At 40.4% G+C, this 24,240-nt stretch overlaps 1 protein-coding gene across 2 annotated transcripts in view; it reads right to left on the reverse strand.

Annotated features, from left to right (window-relative positions):
- The window catches only part of PBLD (phenazine biosynthesis like protein domain containing), a 47,904-nt gene that overhangs the window by 11,262 nt on the left and 12,402 nt on the right, over positions 1–24,240 (reverse strand). For both annotated transcript variants that reach the window (XM_076010044.1, XM_012762690.3), the window contains exons 2-3: positions 12,651–12,791; positions 160–259 (exon numbers count right to left, since the gene is read on the reverse strand). In XM_076010044.1, the coding sequence (XP_075866159.1) occupies positions 160–259; positions 12,651–12,734 (184 nt within the window). In that variant the 5' untranslated portion in view covers positions 12,735–12,791. The remainder of the gene's footprint in view (positions 1–159; positions 260–12,650; positions 12,792–24,240) is intronic.

Here is a 24,240-nt window from a genome sequence, read left to right on the forward strand (position 1 = left end):
CCCCCCCCCCAACGGAAACTCAAATCAGAATGTCCTCCTCTGTCTACTACTGCATGCAAGTAATAAATGGGCATTTCCCTTAAATATCATTCCCCCACCTAAAAAATAAATTCTAGTGCCATTCAAGGATAGTAAAAAATAAAAATTATGCATATTTACTTTCCGTAAAGTTATCTGATGGGTGCAGTTTTCTGATAAAAGCAGTTTCAGAGAGGTTCATTTCCCTTGCAATTTGCTGATGCAAGTCTTCATCCAATTTCTGAATTAGAAACAAAAGATTATTGAGATTTCAGAAACACAGATCAGACTTCCTTGGACAGCAACTACTACCATTAGTTCAAAAAGTAGTTTATTAATATTAAAAGTTACAAGCTTAAAAGGAAATAATTGCCAAGGAATTCAAGGCATTTTTATAAAGATCATTTTTTAAATCCATGCTTGCAGCACTCTATGAAGAATTAAGATATGCAAAGCTATAGAATAGACTCTGAAAAATTAGCTGGCCCAGCCTGGACTGTCTTTTGTTAGATTCATGTCTGGTCTATTTGAGAGTGTGTGCTCTCTTTTTTGTTTTTTTGGGGGGGTTTTTTTGAGACAGAGTCTCACTCTGTTGCCTGGGCTAGAGTGCTGTGGCATCAGCCTAGCTCACAGCAACCTCAAACTCCTGGGCTCAAGCAATCCTTCTGCCTCAGCCTCCCAAGTAGCTGGGACTACAGGCATCACCTCTATGCCCAGCTAATTTTTTCCATATATTTTTAGTTGGCCAATTAATTTCTTTGTATTTTTAGTAGACAGGGTCTAGCTCATGCTCAGGCTGGTTTTGAACTCCTGACCTTGAGCGATCCTCCTGCCTCGGCCTCCCAGAGTGCTAGGATTACAGGCATGAGCCACCGTGCCCGGCCTCTTTTTAAAACAATCTCCACAAAAGGAAAGCCCTCAATCTCTCTTGCCAGGTTGGACAAAGAAATATTCAGCACTCATTCTGGGTAGGTTGGACTGCTATCTTTGCATTGTTCACTCCTTTTCATGGGAGAAGATTCAGGTCAGAGTTCACCTCCTCCAGGAAGCCTTCCCAGACCACTCTAAAGGTACTGTCTAAAGGTACTGTCTCCTCTCCAGTTTTTAGAGCTCCTGAAATTACCTGGTGTGCCTATCCACCTCTGACTATAAGTTCTACGAGGATGTGGATTGTGCTGTCTTGCTTTGTCTAGGCCTAGAACAATGCTTGGTACTTATCTCAGGATGGTAGGAGCTCAATAAACATTTGCTGAAAGAATAAATACATTATTTCATTTAATCTCATTTTTAAAACATTCCATGTAAATATTTTTATACCCTTAGAGATTAAGAATTTATTTCTTTTTTTAACTCTCTAAGGCCTGTGCACAGATGAAGAAATTAAAGAGAGAGCCTATGGCCCATCCTGAGAACATAATGTACCTTATAAATGGTACAGTGATTAAGAATGGGGGCTTTGCAAATGTGGGAAATGGTAACAACTGGTGAATCTGAAAAGTATATGGGTGTTCCTTATATTGTTCTTGAAACTTTTCCATAGGTTTTTAATTTTTCAAAATAAAATGTTAAAAAAAATAGGCCGGGTGCAGTGGCTCACACCTGTAATCCTAGCACTCTGGTAGGCTGAGGCGTGAGGATCACTTGAGCTCAGGAGTTTGAGACCGGCCTGAGCAAAAGCAAGAACCCATCTCTACTGAAAAAGAGAAAAAAAATTAGCAGAGCATGTTGGTGGAGTCTGCAGTCCCAGCTAGTCAGGAGGCTGAGCCAGGCGGATCACTTGAGCTCAGGAGTTTGAGGTTGCAGTGAGTAATGATGACGCCACTGCACTCTATCCTGGGCAGCAGAGCGAGACTCTGTCTCAAAAACAACAAAAAAAAAGGTTAAAAATAAAGGTGGGCTTTAGGAACAGAATTGGATTTATCCTGGGTCAGCCCCTAGTAGCAGTGCAATAGTGGGCAAGCCATTTAATCTTACGGAGCCTCATTTTCCATACCCTCAAAATGGGAAGAACAGTACTTAAGTTAAAGATTTATTGTAAAGATATATACATGCATACATACATACACACACATTCCTCTTAAGAAAAATACACGTCGGGGCTGGGCGCGGTGGCTCACGCCTGTAATCCTAGCTCTCTGGGAGGCCGAGGTGGGCGAATTGCTCGAGGTCAGGAGTTCGAAACCAGCCTGAGCAAGAGCGAGACCCCGTTTCTACTATAAATAAAAAAAGAAATTAATTGGCCAACTAATATATATAGAAAAAATTAGCTGGGCATGGTGGTGCATGCCTGTAGTCCTAGCTACTCCGGAGGCTGAGGCAGCAGAATTGCTTGAGCCCAGGAGTTTGAGGTTGCTGTGAGCTAGGCTGACACCACGGCACTCACTCTAGCCTGGGCAACAAAGTGAGACTCTGTTTCAAAAAAAATAATAAAAAATATATAGAAAAAATTAGCTGGGCATGGTGGCGCATGCCTGTAGTCCCAGCTATGCAGGAGGCTGAGGCAGAAGGATTGCTTGAGCCCAGGAGTTTGAGATTGCTGTGAGCTAGGCTGAGGCCATGGCACCCTAGCCCGGGCAACAGAGCCAGACTCTGTCTCAAAAAAAAAGAAAGAAAAAGCAGATCAGAAATATGAGTTTTCCTTTTGAGAATGAAAATCAATTTTTAATTAACAAAATGCTCACTAATCAGATCTTGAAATTTAAAGAAGTCTCAAGCCTTCTTGCTTTGGCCAAACTTACTATCCTTGAGTTCCTGAAATCCAGAAGATAAAAATTATAATTTTATATTAATAAATTCATAATTTATTTCTTTGAGTTATGCAAGTTAAACACTTTGTTTATTCAAAGTCTTTTGAAACATGTTCCATATAATTGCATAAGGCATAAAACAGTGGTTATTGTGAAAAATCAGCCATGATTTTTAAACTATCATCTGACATAAAAATCCTAGCAGGAAACTTACTAAGCTTTTCTTAAAGGAGGCCTGTATTCAAAATCTATAGAAGCTCAGTAGGCTTACAGAAAGAGAAATCACTTAGAAAATTAACACTTATTTTCTGAAAACCCAAGCATAACACAATGGTCTTTTTTGTTTGTTTTTACTTGATGTTTTTCTGTCAAAAGATTAAATTAGCAGGGTGTGGTGGCTTATGCCTGTACTCCCAGCACTTTGGGAGGCCAGGGCAGGAGGATTGCCTGAGCCCAGGAGTTCAAGGCTACAGTGAGCTATGATTGTCCCAGTGCACTCCAGCCTGGGCAAAAGAGTGAGACCCTGTCTCAAAAAAAAAAAAAAAAAAAAAGAAAAGAAAAGAAAAAATTAAACCTAGTAGTACATATAAAGTATTCATTCCAGGGCCAAACACATAGTAAGTACTTGATGGCTGTTAGCTTTTTATTGAGTAGCCCAAAGTTCATACTTTAACCTGCCACACTACACTGCCTGCCCATAACAAAGACAAACTATTATTATCCCTTTAACATGATACAGACAGGGAAAACCAATGTCTAGCAGAGAAAAATGGACTTCTACACGGTTTCTAAAGGAGGAGAGCACCCAGTGAGTTAATGAGTGCTGTGCTGGGCCAGCAGCATGGCACCACTACGAGGGAATTTGTTAGGAATGCAGAGCAGAGTCTCGGGCTCTGCCCCAGACCTTCTGAATCAGAGTCTGCATTTTTACAAGATCCCTGGGTGATTCATTTGCACATGAACGTTTGAGAAGCCCTGGTGTATGTGACCTGGCCCTGTGCTCAAATGACTCAGCATCTAGGTGGGAAGTCAAGGCACCCATGGAAAGCAACAGGGAGCAATACCAGAGAATATGTAATTAAGATATATAGATTTTGACAATACATACTCTAAACCTTTGAAGATGAAGGTCTTGAGGGGAAACTAGTAAGGAGGGCAGAGTCTGGGGAGTTGGACAGAAAAAAAATGTAGGCAAAGAGCTTTGTATTGGGGCAGCGTCTTGGGCAAGTCACTTGATCTCACTTCTATTCTCTTGCTAAGTCAGGGATTAACCAATGACATCTTTGACACTCTAGAATTCTAGAAATAGGATGACAGGAATGAAGTGGAATAAGCACCTTTCACGCCTGTGGGCACCTGTGGCCCTGGGTGAGAAGTCCCACCTGAGTAGAGGAGTAGAGGAGTGGGAACCTGCTGGGGAGGGCCAGCCAACAAGGCAATGACATTAACAACTGAACTCAGGGCTGGGTGCGGTGGCTCACACCTGTAATCCTTGCACCCTGGGAGGCCGAGATGGAAAGATAGCTTGAGGTCAAAAGTTGGAGACAACCTGAGCAAGAGTGAGACTCCATCTCTATAAAAAAATAGAAAAAATTAGCCAGGCAGCGTGGTGGCACGCCCATGTATGTAGTCCCAGCTACTCAGGAGGCTGAGGCAGGAGGATGGCTTGAGCCCAGGAGTTTGAGGTTGCAGTGAGCTATGATGATGCCACTGCATTCTGGCTGGGTCAACAGAGCAAGACTGTCTCAAAAAAAAAAAAAAAAAAGAATTGAACTCAAGCACTTCCCATGGTCTATTGAATGTTCTCTGTGGAAGCTGGTCCACAGGCTCATGCACACGACTTATGATAGAAACTGGGGGGTATTTAAGTCCCTTGTACAAAGTCTGCAATCACAGCCCTCAATGGTGATTGAAGGGGTGATCAAGAAAAGTCTTTTCTGGGTTTCCTGGATTTGTCTCCTTGGCTGCAGAAACCTGAAATGCCTTTCTCTATCTGGTCTGGCCAAATTTCCTATTCCTATCCTTCTAAATCTTCCTGTGACCTTTAGGATAAAGGTGTTAAAGCATTCCACATCATAGCCAACCTCACCATCTATTGGTAATAAATTTCTTTGCAAAGGGACCTTTTTACACATTAGCTAGGACACACACTTCACGGCCCATCAGTTCTTTATTCCTCTCTTCCTTGGTATACTGCACTGATCGCAATTTGAATTTCTGTAACTGTAACTGCTGTCCCAGGACACTTAAAAATGTTCTCACTATTTTCTTGAGGAACCAGAGAAAATACAGAAAGTTTGATAGTAGCAGCCTTCCAAGTGTACCACAGGCAGCTTTCACTGAATTTTCACTGACATTCACTGAATTTCTACACTGCAAACAAAGGTCAAGAAAACCGTGAATTGTGAAAAGGTTTCCACTTTGAGAGCCTTAGAAACAACCCTGGAGAAACAAAAGAAAGAGAATTAATTCATTCAAAATAACTGGTTTTGGCCGGGCGTGGTGGCTCATGCCTGTAATCCTAGCACTCTGGGAGGCCGAGGTGGGCGGATTGCTCGAGGTCAGGAGTTCAAAACCAGCCTGAGCAAGAGCGAGACCCTGTCTCTACTATAAATAGAAAGAAATTAATTGGCCAACTAATATATATAGAAAAAATTAGCCGGGCATGGTGGCACATGCCTGTAGTCCCAGCTACTCGGGAGGCTGAGGCAGCAGGATTGCTTGAGCCCAGGAGATTGAGGTTGCTGTGAGCTAGGCTGATGCCACGGCACTCACTCTAGCCTGGGCAACAGAGTGAGACTCTGTCTCAAAAAAAAAACCAAACAAACAAACAAAAAATAACTGGTTTTCAGTTCCAATGATTTTTCCATTTTACACTACAAGCTTCTTTTCAAATACTGCATTAACAGACAGATAGCTATTAGTTCTCTTGCTTAATTATCCATTTCCCTTTGGTAATCTCATGTGAATCAAATTTCCAACAGCAAAAACAGAGTGATATTTGCTTTTCTGAGTTCCAGTGTCCTGCACTGGGACACTGAGGTTCCATCACCTTATGACCTACAGAAGATTAATGGTCAGAAAAATCAGAGTAAAGTTTTAAAATACTCCCATCTTGTGGCAGTTTATAAATATGGCAGCCTAAATATGAGAGCCCTGCCGTATCAGTCCATATTGCTCACTTATCCCTCTGCTGTAGATAGGTTCCAGTAAAGTAAAAGCACCTGGCTGTAGAAAATTCTAAAATCATCCAGGAAGAAATGAGAGATTCCTTCTGAAGCACCTGGACTTCCTACAGAAGTTATGTTCATACAATGCAGCACTCAAACCATAGGACATCTTCAGTTGTACCTAATGGACACCTAGTCTCTCCACCTTCGTCATAGAACCCCAAACTCATATTCGCTTTAATATACCCTGTCCATCCTGCCCCCATGACTAAGAATGTGAAATGTATCATTGTTGGTTAAAGTATAACTCATAGAAGGAGGTTTTGCCATAATTTAATTGATTATAACATTTTCACATTCACTAAACAGATATCTATTTGATGCCTCCCATGTGCTAGGCAGGAGGTGTTGGAACAAGTCGGAATGGGATAAGATTTCATAGAATTTGCGTTCTGGTGAGGCAGGCATAGAATGAATTACAGGAGTGATGTATGTTATCAACTGGAAAGTACAGTGTGCCATAGAAGCCCGTATACTGCTTCTATATGGGAGGATATCTAGTCTAATGGTGATTATGGTAAGAGCACAGGCTCTGCAGTCAGGCAGAGCTGTGGTGGGATCCTAAGACAGCCACTAGGGAGTGTGTGATCCAGGACAAATTACTTCACCTTCTTCTGCCTCTTTTTCTCTTTCTTTCTTTCTTTTTTTTTTTTTTTTTCAGACAGAGTCTCACTCTGTCACCCAGGCTAGAGTGCCGTGACATCAGCCTGGCTCACAGCAACCTCAAATTCCTGGGCTCAAGCAATCCTTCTGCCTCAGCCTCCCGAATAGCTGGGACTACAGGTGCATGCCACCATGCCTGGCTAATTTTTTCTATTTTTAGTTGTTTGGCTAGTTTCTTTCTATTTATAGTAGAGACGGGGGGGGGGGGGGGGGGGGGAGGGGGGGTCTCAGCTCTTGCTCAGGCTGGTCTCGAACTCCTGAGCTCAAGCAATCCTCCCGCCTTGGCCTCCCAGAGGGCTAGGATTATAAGCTGCCTCTGTTTCTTGATCTGCAAAATAGGAACAACAATAATAAGACCTACTCATAAAGTAGTTGTGAGGGTAAAACAAGATATATGAAAAGCAACGAGCATAGTACCTGGCTGAATTTGCCTAACTAAAGTTGCTGTTCCCAAAGGTGAATGATCATGTTCTAGAAGCCAGTCAGGATACATGGGAAGCAGAAATTCCTACATTAACCTCTCCTCCTCCTTCGCACTATACTTTTCTCTCAAATACTGAGCAAAGGAAACCCCTTCAATACTATCCCTCTCCCTAGAAGAACCTTCTCTGTACTCCTCATCCCTCCTCTGGGCATAGTAATGAGATGTGAGGTTGGAACACCTAAAAACCCCAGAGGCCTCTGAGCCAGTGTGTTCACACCGAGCCAGTGACCGTCTCTCCAAGGAAGAGCAGCACCAAGTCTAGAAATGCCACACAGTATTGCTATATGTCTACATAACCCACCAAGTTCTAAACAGGTTTTTGGTGTTCTCCAAACTTAACCAGGAAAAGAAACAGCAAGAATGTCAAGAATTGAAACTAAGCATTCCTCTTTAAAAGTGTGAAGCCAATTCCCCTTGCTGTCACTGAAAATGATTGCTATTGTTTAAAAGAATAATAATGCATATGAATGAATACTACATTTGATTTTAGCATGGTGTCCAGAGTATGACAGATATCCTGTAAATGCCAACAGAAGAGGAATAAATACACTGGCCACACAACAACGTTTCTTTTTTATAAATAATTTTAACAGAAAAACTCAGGAATAAATCTCTCTTTAGAAAAGGTAAAGAAGCACCTTTAGAAGCACCTGGACTTCCTACAGAAGACTTTCCTACAGAGAAACTATTGTTTCCTTGAAACAATAGTTCTCAACTGGGAGCAATTTTGCCCCCAGGCAACACTTGGCTATGTCTGGAGACATTTTTTTTTTTTTGAGACAGAGTCTCACTTTGCGGCCCAGGCTAGAGTGAGTGCCGTGGCATCAGCCTAGCTCACAGCAACCTCAAACTCCTGGGCTCAAGCAATCCTCCTGCCTCAGCCTCCCAAGTAGCTGAGACTAGAGGCATGCGCCACCATGCCCAGCTAATTTTTTTTCTAGATATGTTAGTTAGCCAATTAATTTATTTCTATGTATAGTAGAGATGGGGTCTCGCTCTTGCTCAGGCTGGTTTCGAACTCCTGACCTAGAGCAATCCGCCCGCCTGGGCCTTCCAGAGTGCTAGGATTACAGGCGTGAGCCACTGCACCCGGCCTGGAGACATTTTTGATTGTTACAATTGGGGAAGTACTACTGTCATCTAGCAGATAAAGGACAAGAATACTGCGAAAAATCATATAGTGCACATAACAGCCCCATACAACAAAGAACCATCTGGTCCAAAATGTCAACAAGCTGAGTGCAGTGGCTCTCTCGCCTATAATTCCAGTACTTTGGGAGGCTGAAGCAGAAAGATCGCTTGAGACCAAGAGTTCGAGACCAGCCTGGGCAACATAGCGAGACCCCATATCTACAAAAAATTTAAAAATTAGTCGGGCATAGTGGCATATACCTATAGGCCTAGCTACCCTGGAGGCTGATGCAGGAAGATTGCTTGAGCCCAGAAGTTTGAGGTTGCAAAGAGCTACAATCAAGCCATTGCACTCCAGCCAGCGCAACAGAGCAAAATCTTATCTCAAAAAATAAAAAAGTCTGGCCGGGCGCTGTGGCTCACGCCTGTAATCCTAGCTCTTGGGAGGCCGAGGCGGGCGGATTGCTCAAGGTCAGGAGTTCAAAACCAGCCTGAGCGAGACCCCGTCTCTACTATAAATAGAAAGAAATTAATTGGCCAACTGATATATATATAAAAAAATTAGCCGGGCATGGTGGCGCATGCCTGTAGTCCCAGCTACTCGGGAGGCTGAGGCTGGAGGATCGCTTGAGCCCAGGAGTTTGAGGTTGCTGTGAGCTAGGCTGACGCCACGGCACTCACTCTAGCCTGGACAACAAAGCGAGACTCTGTCTCAAAAAAAAAATAAAAATAAAAAAGTCAATAATGTCTTGTTGAGAAACCGTGTTTTAAAACACATACACACATAACCCCACCCCCAACAACAAAATAATAAAAACTTTTAGAACATGAGGGAGAATCAATTATATGGGCTCCCTACCCCTGTTGATATGTTATTTTCACGAAATATTAAAGCTGGTTTACAGAAGAATAAAGCACTGCTGGTTATCACTGCCACAGCCCCGTGACCTATTGCAATACTTGGTCATGGGTCCCTCTAGTTTTTTACACATCTGTCATCATAATGTATCTATTTCATTTTTCATGTTGTTTCTATATATTTTCCGTGTTCCTAGGAGGTCTTTTTTGTCAAACTGATTGTAAGCCATTTGAGGACACTCAATTTTTTAAGGGGTTAAATTTTTTTTTCTAAATATCTGTTCCATGTTCCACTTAGCCCATAATCTGTGTTTTCACCTAAGGTACAGTGATATATGTTTCTCATGTGAAATTTTTAAAAATGAACTTGTCTTGAAAACAACAACAACAACAAAAAATCCCTTTAGAAAATTATAGAAGCTCTTGGAACTTTATTACTCAGAATTTTTTACTTTATTTCCAGCAATCTTTTATCAGGTATTCAAAATCTCAAAGTATAACGACCTTGTCTTTAGTCTACCAAATTTTCCTGTGGTTAGTCTCCTCTCAGTCAAATTTTAAAATAATTTATAGCAAAGCAAAACAAAACAAAACAAAAATACCTTTGAAGGTCTGCATTTAAAATATGAAGTATTTTTACCTCCATAAAACCCAAGATTATTCCATTCTCTGAGTCCCCATTGTACCTGGCACCCTCAGGTCTTTTAGCCTTCATGGTGACTACTAAATAATGATCAGGTTTACATGTTTCTTTACCCACTAGACTGTGAGCACCTCAAGGGCAGGCAAACTTGTTAACCTTTGTATTTCCGGCCCCTAGACCAGAGCCTGGCTCGTGATAGATGTCAATAGATATTTGTAGAATGCATTAACAACAGGCTAAGTTCTTGCTGAATTGTGGTCAACATTATAAGGTTTAGCATTTATTTGTCTCTGATATCTTCCTGTGTCCACTGTGTTCTCTCTAGGTGTTTTGGGTATGTCCGTTTCAGGCCATGAGCAAAGAACCCAAGGGTGGAAACCACAGTTTATACTTCTACTATAATTTTTACTGATTATGAATTTGTAAAAGTGCTACATTAGCCTCCAGGAGGACATTATTCTCATGTCCAAAGAGCGGGAAAATGTGAGCAAGATACCTATATCTTTAGGTACCTATTCAGGTGTCCCTGACAGGCCATCAAATTACCCTGGTCTCACAGGCCCAACCTTCAAAAGAAGTGAATTGGAAGACTATTTAGAGGGAGCTTCCCCAATCATGGACTTCCTTATCTTCTTTTTCCTTCTTCCATTCATACTGAAGCATATTGCTTTGAATTATGTTAAGTTCTTTTTAAATTTTTATTTCCTGATTTTTCCAAATATATAATTGGAAATAAAATATGTTTTAATGGAGAGACAGAAAGATAGATGCTGTAAGTCTGATGTTTCGTGAGTGTGCTGGATGTAAAAGGAGTAAGTCAGGGAATAACACGAATTCTTATTATCTGGTAAAAAATTGAATATATAGGCCGGGCGCTGTGGCTCACGCCTGTAATCCTAGCTCTTGGGAGGCCGAGGCGGGCGGATTGCTCAAGGTCAGGAGTTCGAAACCAGCCTGAGCAAGAGCGAGACCCCGTCTCTACTATAAATAGAAAGAAATTAATTGGCCAACTGATATATATATATATATATAAAATTAGCCGGGCATAGTGGCGCATGCCTGTAGTCCCAGCTACTCGGGAGGCTGAGGCAGAAGGATCACTGGAGCCCAGGAGTTTGAGGTTGCTGTGAGCTAGGCTGATGCCACGGCACTCACTCTAGCCTGGACAACAAAGCGAGACTCTGTCTCAAAAAAAAAAAAAAAAAAAAAAAATTGAATATATAAATTACTCAAAACTATTGTCAAAACTCTTCAGGGATATCACATGAGGACACTGGGCAAATATACTAAGACTCTTAACAGGCAGTTATAGCCAATTCCACCATTCCTTAACAGGAAGTTAGGTTTGCCAGGTTGTTTCTTTTTTTTTTTTTTTTTTTTTTTTTTAGACAGAGTCTCCACTTTGTTGCCTAGGCTAGAGAGAGTGCCATGGCGTCAGCCTAGCTCACAGCAACCTCAAACTCCTGGGCTCGAGCAACCCTTCTGCCTCAGCCTCCCGAGTGGCTGGGACTACAGGCATGTGCCACCATGCCCGGCTAATTTTTTCTATGTATATTAGTTGGCCAATTAATTTCTTTCTATTTATAGTAGAGATGGGGTCTCGCTCTTGCTCAGGCTGGTTTTGAACTCCTGACCTCGAGCAATCCGCCCGCCTCCGCCTCTGCCAGGTTGTTTCTAAAGAAAGTTCACAATTTGGAATCTGAATGTTAATTATTCTCTTGCTTATCTTCCCAAGCTCTTGTGCTACTGGATAAAGCCTATTACTTTTGTTACCTTCCACATTTTGTGGAAGCTGCAAGGTTGCATAATGAATGTAGTTAAGGTTAAGATGAGGACTTTGATCACCATTTTATTATTCCACTTGAGAGAGGAAAGAATTGTAAAAATGAATCAGTAAACAATATTCATCTACCTTAGTAAAACCTCAGCCCTTCTCCATCGTTATTGCACACTGGAATCACTTGGGGGAGTTTTAAAAAACAGTGCTGCCTGGGTCCCACCCCCAGAGAATCTGTTGTAATTGGTCTGGGATACATCCCGGCCGTAGGAATTTTTTTAAGCTCCTTGGGTGCTTTTCATGTACAGGCCAAGTTGACATTCTCTGACCTAGAAGGCCCCAGTGCACACTCTGCCCAACTCAGTATGACTTATTTAAGATCATCAATTGCTACTGTCTTCATGAAATAATTCTCAGATAATCTGCTTTTGTGTTAACTGCTCTGACTGGAAGAGTACCTTACCTTATTTCCTACTTTCCAGGGACCAACACAAAGCTCCTAAGGTCAAAGAATATTTAACCACCCTGTTAATATTTATCCTAATCAAAAAGCCATTTCAAAAATGAGACTTTCAGTAAGTTCTTTGTATGTAATAGCTTAATTCCTTCTACCTTACTACTTAATCACTTAAATTCTTTAGAAAAATGTTTCTTTTTTTGATCCTGAAAAGAATTTCTAATGGTCTGAGCTACAGGTAAGGTTAAAGATAACCAGCTTGGATCCATCATGCTAAGTGTAATATCAGCCATGTCTAGTCACTCAAAACTCATTTCATTCTCTTCAACATTTGGTGCTAACTAAATGAAAATCTGAGGGCTAAAAGGGAACCCTAGTTCTTTTTTAAAATTAGGTCTAGTTCTTCTGTTTATGAATCTTCATTTCTTTGGACTGAACCTAATATAAGCGTTCTCATCACATAATTTGGTCCAAATCAACTTGCATAGCTGAACATTACTGATATCACGACAAAGAACATAAATCAAAAAGGTAAACAAACAGGTGGCACTGGTTTGGTTTTTTTAAAAAGAATTAACTGGTTCTACAGGAATTTATTAGAATAGAATTTCAGGTGCTGCACTTTAAAACACAAGCACTTACATTTTCTATGAGGCAAACAGCAGCAGGATTCCCACGAAATGCTCTTGCTGTGAATGCATCCGCTATGAAAATCGGGAGCTTCATTTTCCTTGCAAGCTGTTTTTGCAAACTCTCCGAATTGCTGGTGGCCTGCTTTACTTCCTGTTGTTGCCAAAAGTCAAAGAGTTAATGTTTTACTTGATATACAGAACCAATTAATAGTTCCAAAACACAGAGTCAAGCAAATTATTCTAACACACCTACATTTAAAGATATGTAATTCCTCATTTTTTAAGCCTCTTAATTGAATTTGTTTTAAACTATTGCCTAAATGGAATTTTTTTTCAAATTTTGTATTGACTTTTCACACTGTACATAGAACATAGCAGCATAATCGTATTCTTCCTTAGAGTAGCCCAAACTAGCTAAGGCTCTTTTTAAAGAAGTGCATGACACATCCAAGAGGCTTGTATGTTACTGACAGTCTCTCAGTGAAGGTTATTTTCCCTTTAAATAATTAAAGGTTATTTAACCTTTAAATAAAAGGTTATTTTCCCTTTTCCCTTTAAAAGAGTGCATTTTTTCTAATTTAAAAATATACTTATTATAAAAAACTTGGGAAATAGTAAAATGACCTATAACCACATAAATTTGTAATAACATTAGTAATGTTTTTAGATGTACAGTATTCTATCAGAATTTTTACTCCTTTAACAGTATAGTCTGCCTTCTGTATCCTCAAGGGATTGTTTCCAAGACTCCTTGCAGATAGCAAAATTCTCAGACAATCAAGTCCCTTTTATAAAGTATTGTAAATGTAAGATCAACTGTATAGCATCAGTATTTTCCAAGGACACCAAATGCTTCTAATCATCATTTTAGTAGATTTACAATAGGCTTATAGATATGCTGTAAGTTATTTAACTATATCCCTTTGGGCAAGTTTTAAAGTCATTTTTAATTTTTCAATTGTAAAGATAATGTAGTGACCAAACTTGTTCAATGTAAATCTAGACCTGTGTTTCTGATTTTTTAATTATAATAGATTCCTAAAAGTGAAATCCTTGGCTTAAAGTATATAGGTATTTTACACAAACAGTTAAAGTTAGGTAATTTACACAAACTGTTAAATTTATCTGCAGAAGTATACCAATTTAGACAGTGTATGAGAGCATCCCACCATTGCTAATCTGATAAATAAAAAATATCGAGTTTTCATTTGCATTTCTTAGATTATTCTAATCAGACTGTAAAAGCATAAATTCAGAATCTCTTCTTGTTTTTGTCTTTTGAGACAGGGTCTCTGTCACCCAGGCTAGAGTACAGTGGCATCATCATAGCTCACTATAACTTCAGGCTCCTGGGCTCAAGTGATTCTCCTGACTCAGCCTCCTGAGTAGCAGGGACTACAGGTGTGCACCATCACACCTGGCTAATTTTTCCTATTTTTAGTAGAGACAGGGTCTCGCTCTTGCTCAGGCTGGTCTTGAACTCCAGCAATCCTCCTGCCTCAGCTTCCCATAGTGCTAGGATTACAGGTGTGAGTCACCGCACTCAGCCATCTCTTCTTGTTTTTCTTCACAGCTATAATCTCAGCTCCTAGGGCAGTGCCTGACACGCAATAAATATTTATTGAATTAACTAAATAATAGTATAATGAGCATACATCAAACCTTGAGTTTCATACATTGGCTGAAAAATATTAGGATTTCTTATCATGCCAGCCGACATTTCCGTTTCAGTAGCATCACCATTATTGATAGTACATTATACTTTGTTTATACAATTATTTGGAAATTTTCTTTTTTCCTGAAAAAACCTACAATTTTGCTTGGGAGCAATGCATCAAGCCCTAGACAATGAATTATAAATGTTCTAAGTCAGTCAGGACAGTCTCATTCTCCTTTGCCAGATGCTCACTCTTCTTTTATAGCTCGAGATGGCAGTATGACCCAGTCAGGGAAAGATTGCTAGGGGGATTCAGGGGAAAATATTTTGCCTTCTGATAAAAGGAGAAGACCAGGAGTTCAAGACCAACCTGAGCAACACAGCAAAACCCTGGCTCTACAAAAAAAAAACCAGAAAAATTAGCTGGACATGGTGGTGTGTGCCTGTGGTCCCAGTTGTTTAGGAGGCTAAGGCAGTAGGACTGCTTGAGCTCAGATGTTAGAGGTCACTGTGAGCTATGATGATGCCATTGCACTCTAGCCCAGGCAACAGAGGGAGAACTTGTTTCAAAAAATTAATTAAGGCTGGGCTCGGTGGCTCACACCTGTAATCCTAGCACTCTGGGAGGCCTAGGCTGGTGGATTGCTTGAGGTCAGGAGTTCAAAACCAGCCTGAGGACGGGCATGGTGGCTCACGCCTACAATCCTAGCACTCTGGGAGGCTGAGGTGGGAGGATTGCTCAAGGTCAGGAGTTCGAACCAGCCTGAGTGAGACCTTGTCTCTACCAAAAATAAAAAGAAATTAATTGACCAACTAAAAATATATATACAAAAAATTAGCCGGGCATGGTGGCACATGCCTGTAGTCCCAGCTACTCGGGAGGCTGAGGCAGTAGGATCCCTTGAGCCCAGGAGATTAAGGTTGCTGTGAGCTAGGCTGATGCCATGGCACTCACTCTAGCCTGGGCAACAAAGTGAGACTCTGTCTCAAAAACAAAAACAAAAACAAAAACAAAACCAGCCTGAGCAAGCGAGCCCCCGTCTCTGCTATAAATAGAAAGAAATTAATTGGCCATCTAATATATATAGAAAAAATTAGCCAGGCATGGTGGCGCATGCCTGTAGTCGGGAGGCTGAGGCAGCAGGATTGCTTGAGCCCAGGAGATTGAGGTTGCTAGGCTGACGCCACGGCATTCACTCTAGCCTGGGCAACATGAGACCCTGTCTCAAAAAAAAATTTATTAATTTTTATTAATTAATTAATAAATTAAAAGGGGGTAGACCTAAGGCAAGAATAGACTGCCACCATCCCTTCGCCTTTTCCTGTGTTGAACATGTTCCTGATGCACAGAAATTCAACAATCATCTTTCAAACCATGAGGCAACAAATATGAAGATGAAAAGTTAAAAAGCTAGGTAAGGGAGACAGAGTATGGTTCTTGATGATATAGATATTCTGCTAAATAAATATTAGAAGCTCTCACCTCCAAACTTGTTTAGTAAATAATATATGTCCTTAAGTTCAAACTATTGTTAGTCCATGTGGTAGCCAGAATAACGGCTCCCCAAAGATGTCCGCATCCTAATTATCCTGTGAATATATTTTGTTACATGGCAAGGAGGAAGTAAGCTTGTAGGTGGGATTAAGGTTGCTAATGAATTGACCTTAAAATAAAAAGTGTTCTGGATTACCCAGGTGAGCCCAATGTAATGACAGGATCTTTAAAAGTGGAAGAGGGAGGCAGGCAAGTCCAAATCAGGGAGTGATTTGAAGATGCTATGCTTCTGGCTTTAAAGATAGAGAAAGGAGCCACAAACCAAGGAGTGCACATGATCTTTAGAAGTTAGAAAAAGTAAAGAAAAATATTCTCTCCTAGAGCCTCCAGGAAGAGCAAATCTATATTATTCAGCTCAGGATGCCATAACAAAATACCATAGACTGGGTGGCTTAAACAACAGAAACTTATTAGCCAGGCATGGTAGCACACACCTGTAGTCCCAGTTGCTTGAGAGGCTGAGGATCACTTGCACCCAGGAGTTTGAGGTTGCAGTGAGCTAGGCTGATGCCATAGTACTCTAGCCTGGGTGACAGAGGAAGACTCTGTCAAGAAAAAGAAAAAAGAAGGGGAGAGGGAGAGGGAGAGGGAGAGGGAGAGGAGGAAGGAAGGAAGGAAGGAAGGAAGGAAGGAAGGAAGGAAGGAAGGAAGGAAGGAAGGAAGGAAGGAAGGAAGGAAGGAAGGAAGGAAGGGAAGGAAAAGAAAGAGAGAAACTAATACAGTCTAATATTCTGTTACTTGCAGCCCAGTACAGTCCTAATTGCTGCATAAACCTCCCGAAAAAATAATAGTTAATACTTACTGAGCAAGTGCTAGATATGATTTAAGAGCATTTAATTCTCAGAGTATTTAATCCACAGAGCATGCCTAAGATAGATACTACTATAATCTCCACTTTACAAATGATGAAGACTCAGAAAATTTAAGTAAGTTGCCCAAGGTCACACATTGAGGCAGTGCTTAAATTTGAACCCACATAGTCTAACTCCAGAATCCATGATCTTAAACATTATGCCTTAGAGTATATCCAAGGATGAGGGTTTGAGAAACTCTCACTTAAGGAACCAAAATCTTAGTTCCAGGACATGGTAAATTATCACTGCATAAGAAAAATTTTAAGTGTTAGAATAATTTTTTAGACCATCCTTGAAGTAAAAACTCAGGATTTAAAAATTATTTTAGAATTTTGGACACCAAAGAATACTAAGACTCTGGTACAAGAAACACTAGAAAACTGTATTGCTTTATGTATGAAAAATGAACAAGATTAATTTTTTGTTAAGTGAAAGTAGTTGACCAAGTGTAAGTTTCTTAAGTATTTTTATTTGTTCTGGAACAGTGGTTCTCAATCTTGAGCATGAATCAGAATCACCTGTGGTGATTGCTGGACTCCATGCCCAGAGTTTCTGATTTTGCAGGTCTCAGGCATGGTACAAGAATTTACATTTCTAACAAGTTCCCAGGTAATACTGACATTGCATTTGGAAAACTACTATAAGAGCATGAAAGTTCTCACATCATAAATGTATAAAAAAAATTTCTAAAATGTATTATATTATTTTATTTCAATTTGTATTCTCAGTCAAAAATTAGAGAAAGGACATCTTTCTTAAAAACATCCATTTCAGGCCAGGCATGGTGGCTCATGCCTATAATCCTAGCACTCTGGGAGGCCGAGGCAGGTGGATTGTTTGAGCTCAGGAGTTCGAGACCAGCCTGAACAAGAGTGAGACCCTGTCTCTACTAAAAATACAAAGAAATTAATTGGCCAACTAAAAATATATAGAAAAAATTAGCCAGGCATGGTGGCACATGCCTGTAGTCCCAGCTACACGGGAGGCTGAGGCAGGAGGATCGCTTGAGCCAGGAGTTTGAGGTTGCTGTGAGCTAGGGTGACACCACAGCACTCTAGCCGGGGCAACACAGTGAGACTCTGTCTAAAAAAAAAAAAAAAAAACCATCCACTTCACATAATCAATTAACTTCCCTGTTTATACTCTAAAGTGGCAGATTATGTTTAATCTAGAGGATTCACAGTAATAATTCAATTTTCAAAAATTGTGTATTGCCTAGTAATCTGTTCCGGACAGGCTCCCTGTGATAAACAAAGGTGTTGCCTAGAGGCATAACAAAGGACCTGAGCTGCAAGTAGCAAGAGCAGCCCCGTCCCACAGCATTGGGGGTCTGGAAGCCACACAACAAATATATTGTTCCTGTGATTGCTGCGTACACCCTATAAGATGGCTGCTTAGTCAATGACGGGTAAGACCCCTCAAGGGAGGGGCAACTTAAGCCAGGCACAGCCGTCGGGGTTCAGCCAAAGATCTTAGGGGGGCACCCTAAAAGAAGCTGGGGATGAGAAATGCCCCCTGTGGCTCACTTTGCCTATCCTTGCTAATCTCCGTCCTTTATCTATGCCTAGTGCCCAGAGCAACCACCTTGAAATTCTGAGTCAGGGGATATCTGCTTCCCTAAGGCTATTCCAGAATTTACCGCTATCAGGCTATCACTGCCACGCCTGGGTTGTTACTACTTTTAGAATATAAAAATAAAACGGACCCCATGTATTATTAAAAAAAAAAAATGTGTATTTCCTAAAAGCCAGGAACATTCTAGACTTTGGAGATAAAATGATAAATAAGTCACTATCCCTCTGTCAAAGTATTCACAGCCAGTGGAGAATCCAATATAAAAATTATAACAGAAACAGATACAGGCCAGGCACGGTGGCTCACACCTGGAATCCTAGCACTCTGGGAGGCCGAGGCAGGCAGATTTGCTCGAGGTCCGGAGTTCAAACCCAGCCTGAGCAAGAGCGAGACCCCGTCTCTACTATAAATAGAAAGAAATTAATTGGCCAACTAATATATATAGAAAAAATTAGCCAGACATGGTGGCGAATGCCTGAAGTCCCAGCTACTCGGGAGGCTGAGGCAGCAGGATTGCTTGAACCCAGTAGTTTGAGGTTGCTGTGAGCTAGGCTGACGCCCCGGCACTCACTCTAGCCTGGGCAACAAAGGGAGACTCTGTCTCAAAAAAAAAAAAGAAACAGATACAGATAAAATACTCCGGAACACAGTGAGGGGACAGTAAGTCTGCTCAAGAGAAGTTACAGAAAAGTGTCCAGCAGTCTAAAAGTGTGAGCAGGCCTTTTAGGCAAAGTGTAAATTTTGTTCACCGGAGAAGCAGTGGAATACAGAAATAGATGGGAGAAGAGGCTAGGAGAGGGTGGAGATAGGCTATAAACAAATACCTGCTAGGCCCCACAGGAGGGAGGCTCATGAATGAACCATACTCCTGTACCCTGAGGATCTAATCTGGAATTTATTTATTTTTTCCCATGGAAAAAAACCCTCTTGTTTATTTTATTAAACAAAAATACAATAAGCTGCATAGGGACAATTTTAAAGTCCAAAGAGACATCAGCCTTGTTTTAAGGCTTTAGTAGCTGATAGAGCATCTCCATGCTACCTTCTCCAGCCTTCTCTGGAGAAACCTGTTAGCTAACACAGGGGTTTTGAACACTTTTCCATGGTTCTTCACCTGCTCATTGCCTGTCATGCCTGCAGCCTTTAATATTAACATTTAAGATTTAAAAGTGAAAGCCAAGCCGGGCGCGGTGGCTCACGCCTGTAATCCTAGCACTCTGGGAGGCTGAGGCGGGCGGATTGCTCGAGGTCAGGAGTTCGAAACCAGCCTGAGCAAGAGCGAGACCCCGTCTCTACTATAAATAGAAAGAAATTAATTGGCCAACTAATATATATATAAAATTAGCCGGGCATGCTGGCGCATGCCTGTAGTCCCAGCTACTCGGGAGGCTGAGGCAGCAGGATTGCTTGAGCCCAGGAGTTTGAGGTTGCTGTGAGCTAGGCTGACGCCATGGCACTCACTCTAGCCTGGGCAACAAGCGAGACTCTGTCTCAAAAAAAAAAAATAATAAAAAAATAAAAAATAAAAGTGAAAGCCAAAAGACAAGAGAGAAACAAAAACAAAAACCCACTTCTGCCTAAAGGTTTTGGGAAAAATCTTCATTTCCCCACTGGAATTTATTTCTAAAGATGTCTCTCTTTTTCTCGCTCTCTCTCCTTAAAATTAATTTTGATTTTATTTCTTTAAGGAAAAGGCAGACTTAATCTCCCCTGAACTGCTGAGAGAAAACTTAGGACAGGTAAAGTTTAAGTAACTTGCCTTTCTTTACCCAGCAGGTGGGCGTGTACAAATTCTGGCCTCCTGGTCAACCTAATGTCTGGTCCTGAGTTAAAGCTATCAAGAAGTACTATGCCTTCCAGTGTTTTGTTGTGTGTGTTTTGTTTTTTTTTTTTCCAAATAACCCAAATAATTTATATTATCCTTCTTTAGTTTCACTTACATTCCATTTGGACCACAAAAGTGGTTTTATATGCACCTCAATAATGCCAAACAAATACACTATTTAAGTAGAAATCACTTACTCCCAGGTGGACAAACTCATAAATCTAAATTCATATGACTTCTCAACTATTCACATCTCTTTTTAACTCTTAGTTTTATAAGTTGATTTTTTTTTTTTTTTTTTTTTTTTGAGACAGAGTCTCACTTTGTTGCCCAGGCTAGAGTGAGTGCCGTGGCATCAGCCTAGCTCACAGCAACCTCAAACTCCTAGGCTCAAGCAATCTTTCTGCCTCAGCCTCCCGAGTAGCTGGGACGACAGGCATGGGCCACCATGCCTGGCTAGTTTTATATATATATTAATTGGCCAATTAATTTCTTTCTATTTATAGTAGAGATGGGTCTCGCTCTTGCTCAGGCTGGTTTCGAACTCCTGACCTCAAGTAGTCAAGGAACTCCTGACCTCAAGCTGGTTTGAGGTCAACTCCTGACCTCAAACCAGCTCTTGCTCAGGCTGGTTTCGAACCCCTGACCTCATGGGGTCAGGAATTCCTGACCTCCTGGCCTCAAGGCACTCTGGTGGCCTCCCAGAGTGCTAGGATTATAGGCATGAGCCACTGTGCCCAGCCTAAGTTGATTTTTAATCACCAATTTAGTATATGAATATAATCTCCTAATAAAGAATAAGATAGTACAGAAGAAACTAAAGTCCCTTTTGACAATTTCCCGTCCCACTACCTTCCCCAGGGGTCCATCTGATTTGGTTTTTGAGAACATTGCAGACACTTCCTGAATTCTAATCTTGGTTCCATTTACCATGTAAATGTAGGGAAATCATAAACCTTTCTTGTTCAAATAGTTTAGTCATCAAACCTGCCCCAGCCAGTGAGTGTGCCTGGGAACACTGGTATGCATTTGTCTCTCTGTAATAAATAGTTTGTTTATAGTTTCCTGTGGATACAGACAACAGAAAATTGATTCCTGTTATTCTGTAGCTGTCAGCATAAAAGAACTCACCTAGATACTGCTTATGACTACTGCCTCAAAAGAAGACTACTCATTGGGGAGAGGGGGGGAATGGGCATTTATTGAAACCTTAAAATCTGTACCCTCATAATATGCCGAAATAAAAAATAAAAAATAAAAAAAAGAAGGCTACTCATTAATAAATGCCACTTGAGTTCTCTGAAAATGTAAATATTTAATAATAGAGTACTGGCATTCAAAGTATACATGAACACTATTTGCTTTTTTCAGTTGGTGAAAAGAAAATGTGTCAAAAAGAATTGCAAAATATAAGAAAGATAAGTTTTAAATCAAAATTTGGAAGAAAATTAATTTTTTCTTGTCTTTTTACATTGTTTATGGTATTTTTTAATTGATAGATAAAATTGTATATATTTGCCATATATAATATGATGTTTGAATATATACACATTGTGGCATGGTTAAATCCAGCTAATTAACAAAAGCATTACCTCACAGTTATCACTTTTGTGGTGAGGACACAAACATCCACTCTCAGTATTTTTCAAGGATATAGTAGCTTGTCATTACTATAGTCACCATGCTGTAGAACGGATCCATTGAACTTATTTCTCCTAACTACTGTAATTATATATCACCAACATCTCCTCAACCCTCTCGCCCACCTAACCACCCCAACCTCTGGTAACCACCACTCTACCCTCTACTTCTACATCAACTTTCTTAGATCCCACATAATGAGTGAGATCATGTCATATTTTTCTTTCTGTGCCTGGCTTATTTCATTTAATATAATGCCCTCCAGGTTCATTTATATTGTCTCAAATGATTGAATTTTCTTCCTCTGATGGCTGAATAGTATTCCATTGTTTATATACAGGTGCTCTTTGACTTACAGTGGAGTTAAGTCTCAATAAACCTACCATAAGTTGAAAATATCATAAGTCAAAAATGTATTTCAGGCCAGGTGCAGTGGCTCACGCCTGTAATCCTAGCACTCTGGGAGGCTGAGGCAGGTAGATTGTTTGAGCTCAGTAGTTTGAGACCAGCCTGAGCAAGAGTGAGACCCCATCTCTACTAAAAATAGAAAAAAATTAGCCAAACAACTAAAAATATACATATAAAAAATTAGCCGGGCATGGTGGTGCATACCTATAGTCCCAGCTACTCGGGAGGCTGAGGCAGTAGGATTGCCTGAGCCCAGGAGTCTGAGGTTGCTGTGAGCTAGGCTGACACCATGGCACTCACGCTAGCCTGGGCAACAAAGCAAGACTCTGTCTCAAAAAAAAAAAAAAAATCAACAAACAAAAAACCCCCATTTTTGCCCATTCAGAAGTTCAAGGGGCTGGAAAGAACTTCAGAAAATAGGTTGTAAACTGATGTTATGATGCTTTCTAAATAAGAAAAATATTCAGTACTTTGCAGTGGTAAAACCTTTAGCATATGCCAAACGAATTGCTTAAATTCTATCTACTGCTCTATAAGGAAGCTGTATTTGACTATCCAACTGTACTTGATATTTATATTTTGAATTTAGAATTTTTAGACTCATAGTTAAAGACTTATCCATCTTTTTGTAAAGCACTAGTGGAGGTTTGCTCTATCTTGAAATTAACAGAGAAAACTGGGTCTACAGAGTCTTTAGGGAAAGATTATTTATCACTCTACATTTATACTATTTGGATTTAACTATAGCAATGGTGAAAACAGTGTTTTTAAAACATGTTATGATTATCACAATCTCATAAAGAAGTAAACAAAATATTAACTCTCAAAGCACTGTAGCCCTCTCTATATGTATCTTTCTTTTCTTTTTATATATATTATTTACAAATGCAAACTTACAAAAAAAAATTTTTTTTCTTTTTTTTTTTTTGAGACAGAGTTTCACTCTGTTGCCCAGGCTAGAGTGAGTGCCGTGGCATCAGCCTAGCTCACAGCAACCTCAAACTCCCAGGCTCAAGCAATCCTTCTGCCTCCCGAGTAGCTGGGACTACAGGCATGCACCACCATGCTCGGCTAATTTTTTGTACATATTTTTAGTTAGCCAATTAATTTCTTTCTATTTTTAGTAGAGATGGGGTCTCGCTCTTGCTCAGGCTGGTCTCGAACTCCTGAGTTCAAACGATCCTCCCGCCTAGGCCTCCCAGAGTGCTAGGATTACAGGCGTGAGCCACTGCGCCCAGCCTCAAAAAATTTTATATATAAATATTTAGTTTCTAACAAAATATAAGAGGTTTGGTTTAAATAACAAAATACTGTGGGCACATTCCATGTTATTACACAGAGTTACACTCCATATCAGTACACACCTTATTCTTTTTATCATCCACGTAATATTTCATAGTAATTTTTGTGAATGACTTTAGATATGGCCAACTCTATGAGGAGACAGGGAGGAAAAGTTCAAAAAGGGGAATTATGAAAGTAACTAATTTTGTACCTCCTAAACCCAAGGCTAGCCCTCAACAAAAAATGAAGTACCTGAAATTTGTTTTTTAGATTCCATTTCTTCTGATTTTTTTTCTTTCATTATAACCTTTTTCTCCACTCCCTTTTCAGTAGAAATATTCCTTGAAGGTTTATTCCAGGAGTGCTAGAGTGTTCAGTATTAGAATTCTAGTAATGTAGATCATAATATTAATATATTTAAGGAGAAAAATGTTTATTCAAAAAATAGTGTCCAAATCTCAGCAATAAATGTGAGTTTTGTGGCATTTTTAACTTGCCGTATTTCCTCCTCTCTCCCCAACTACATAGTAGCCTTGGAAACCAGCATCCTGCAATCACCTGACAGCCACTAGAAGGGTCAGGATGTGATTAAGTTTCTTCAAAGCCCTATTCACAGAGAATTGTCATTATATGACCTGTCAGGTAGTTCCCTGGAAGGTCCCCACTAAGAAGGCTTGATTTATTGACCTGACTCAGAGCTCGCCTAGTGTAAACAGCCATTTTTCCAGTGTTGTTTGTCAAAAACAATCAGCAGCAATTGTTTGATAACATCATGGCTGCCTGCATCAGTAGATAATAGCT

This window comes from Microcebus murinus, chromosome 14 (assembly GCF_040939455.1).
Source record: "Microcebus murinus isolate Inina chromosome 14, M.murinus_Inina_mat1.0, whole genome shotgun sequence".
In the NCBI taxonomy this organism is placed as follows: Eukaryota; Metazoa; Chordata; class Mammalia; order Primates; family Cheirogaleidae; genus Microcebus; species Microcebus murinus.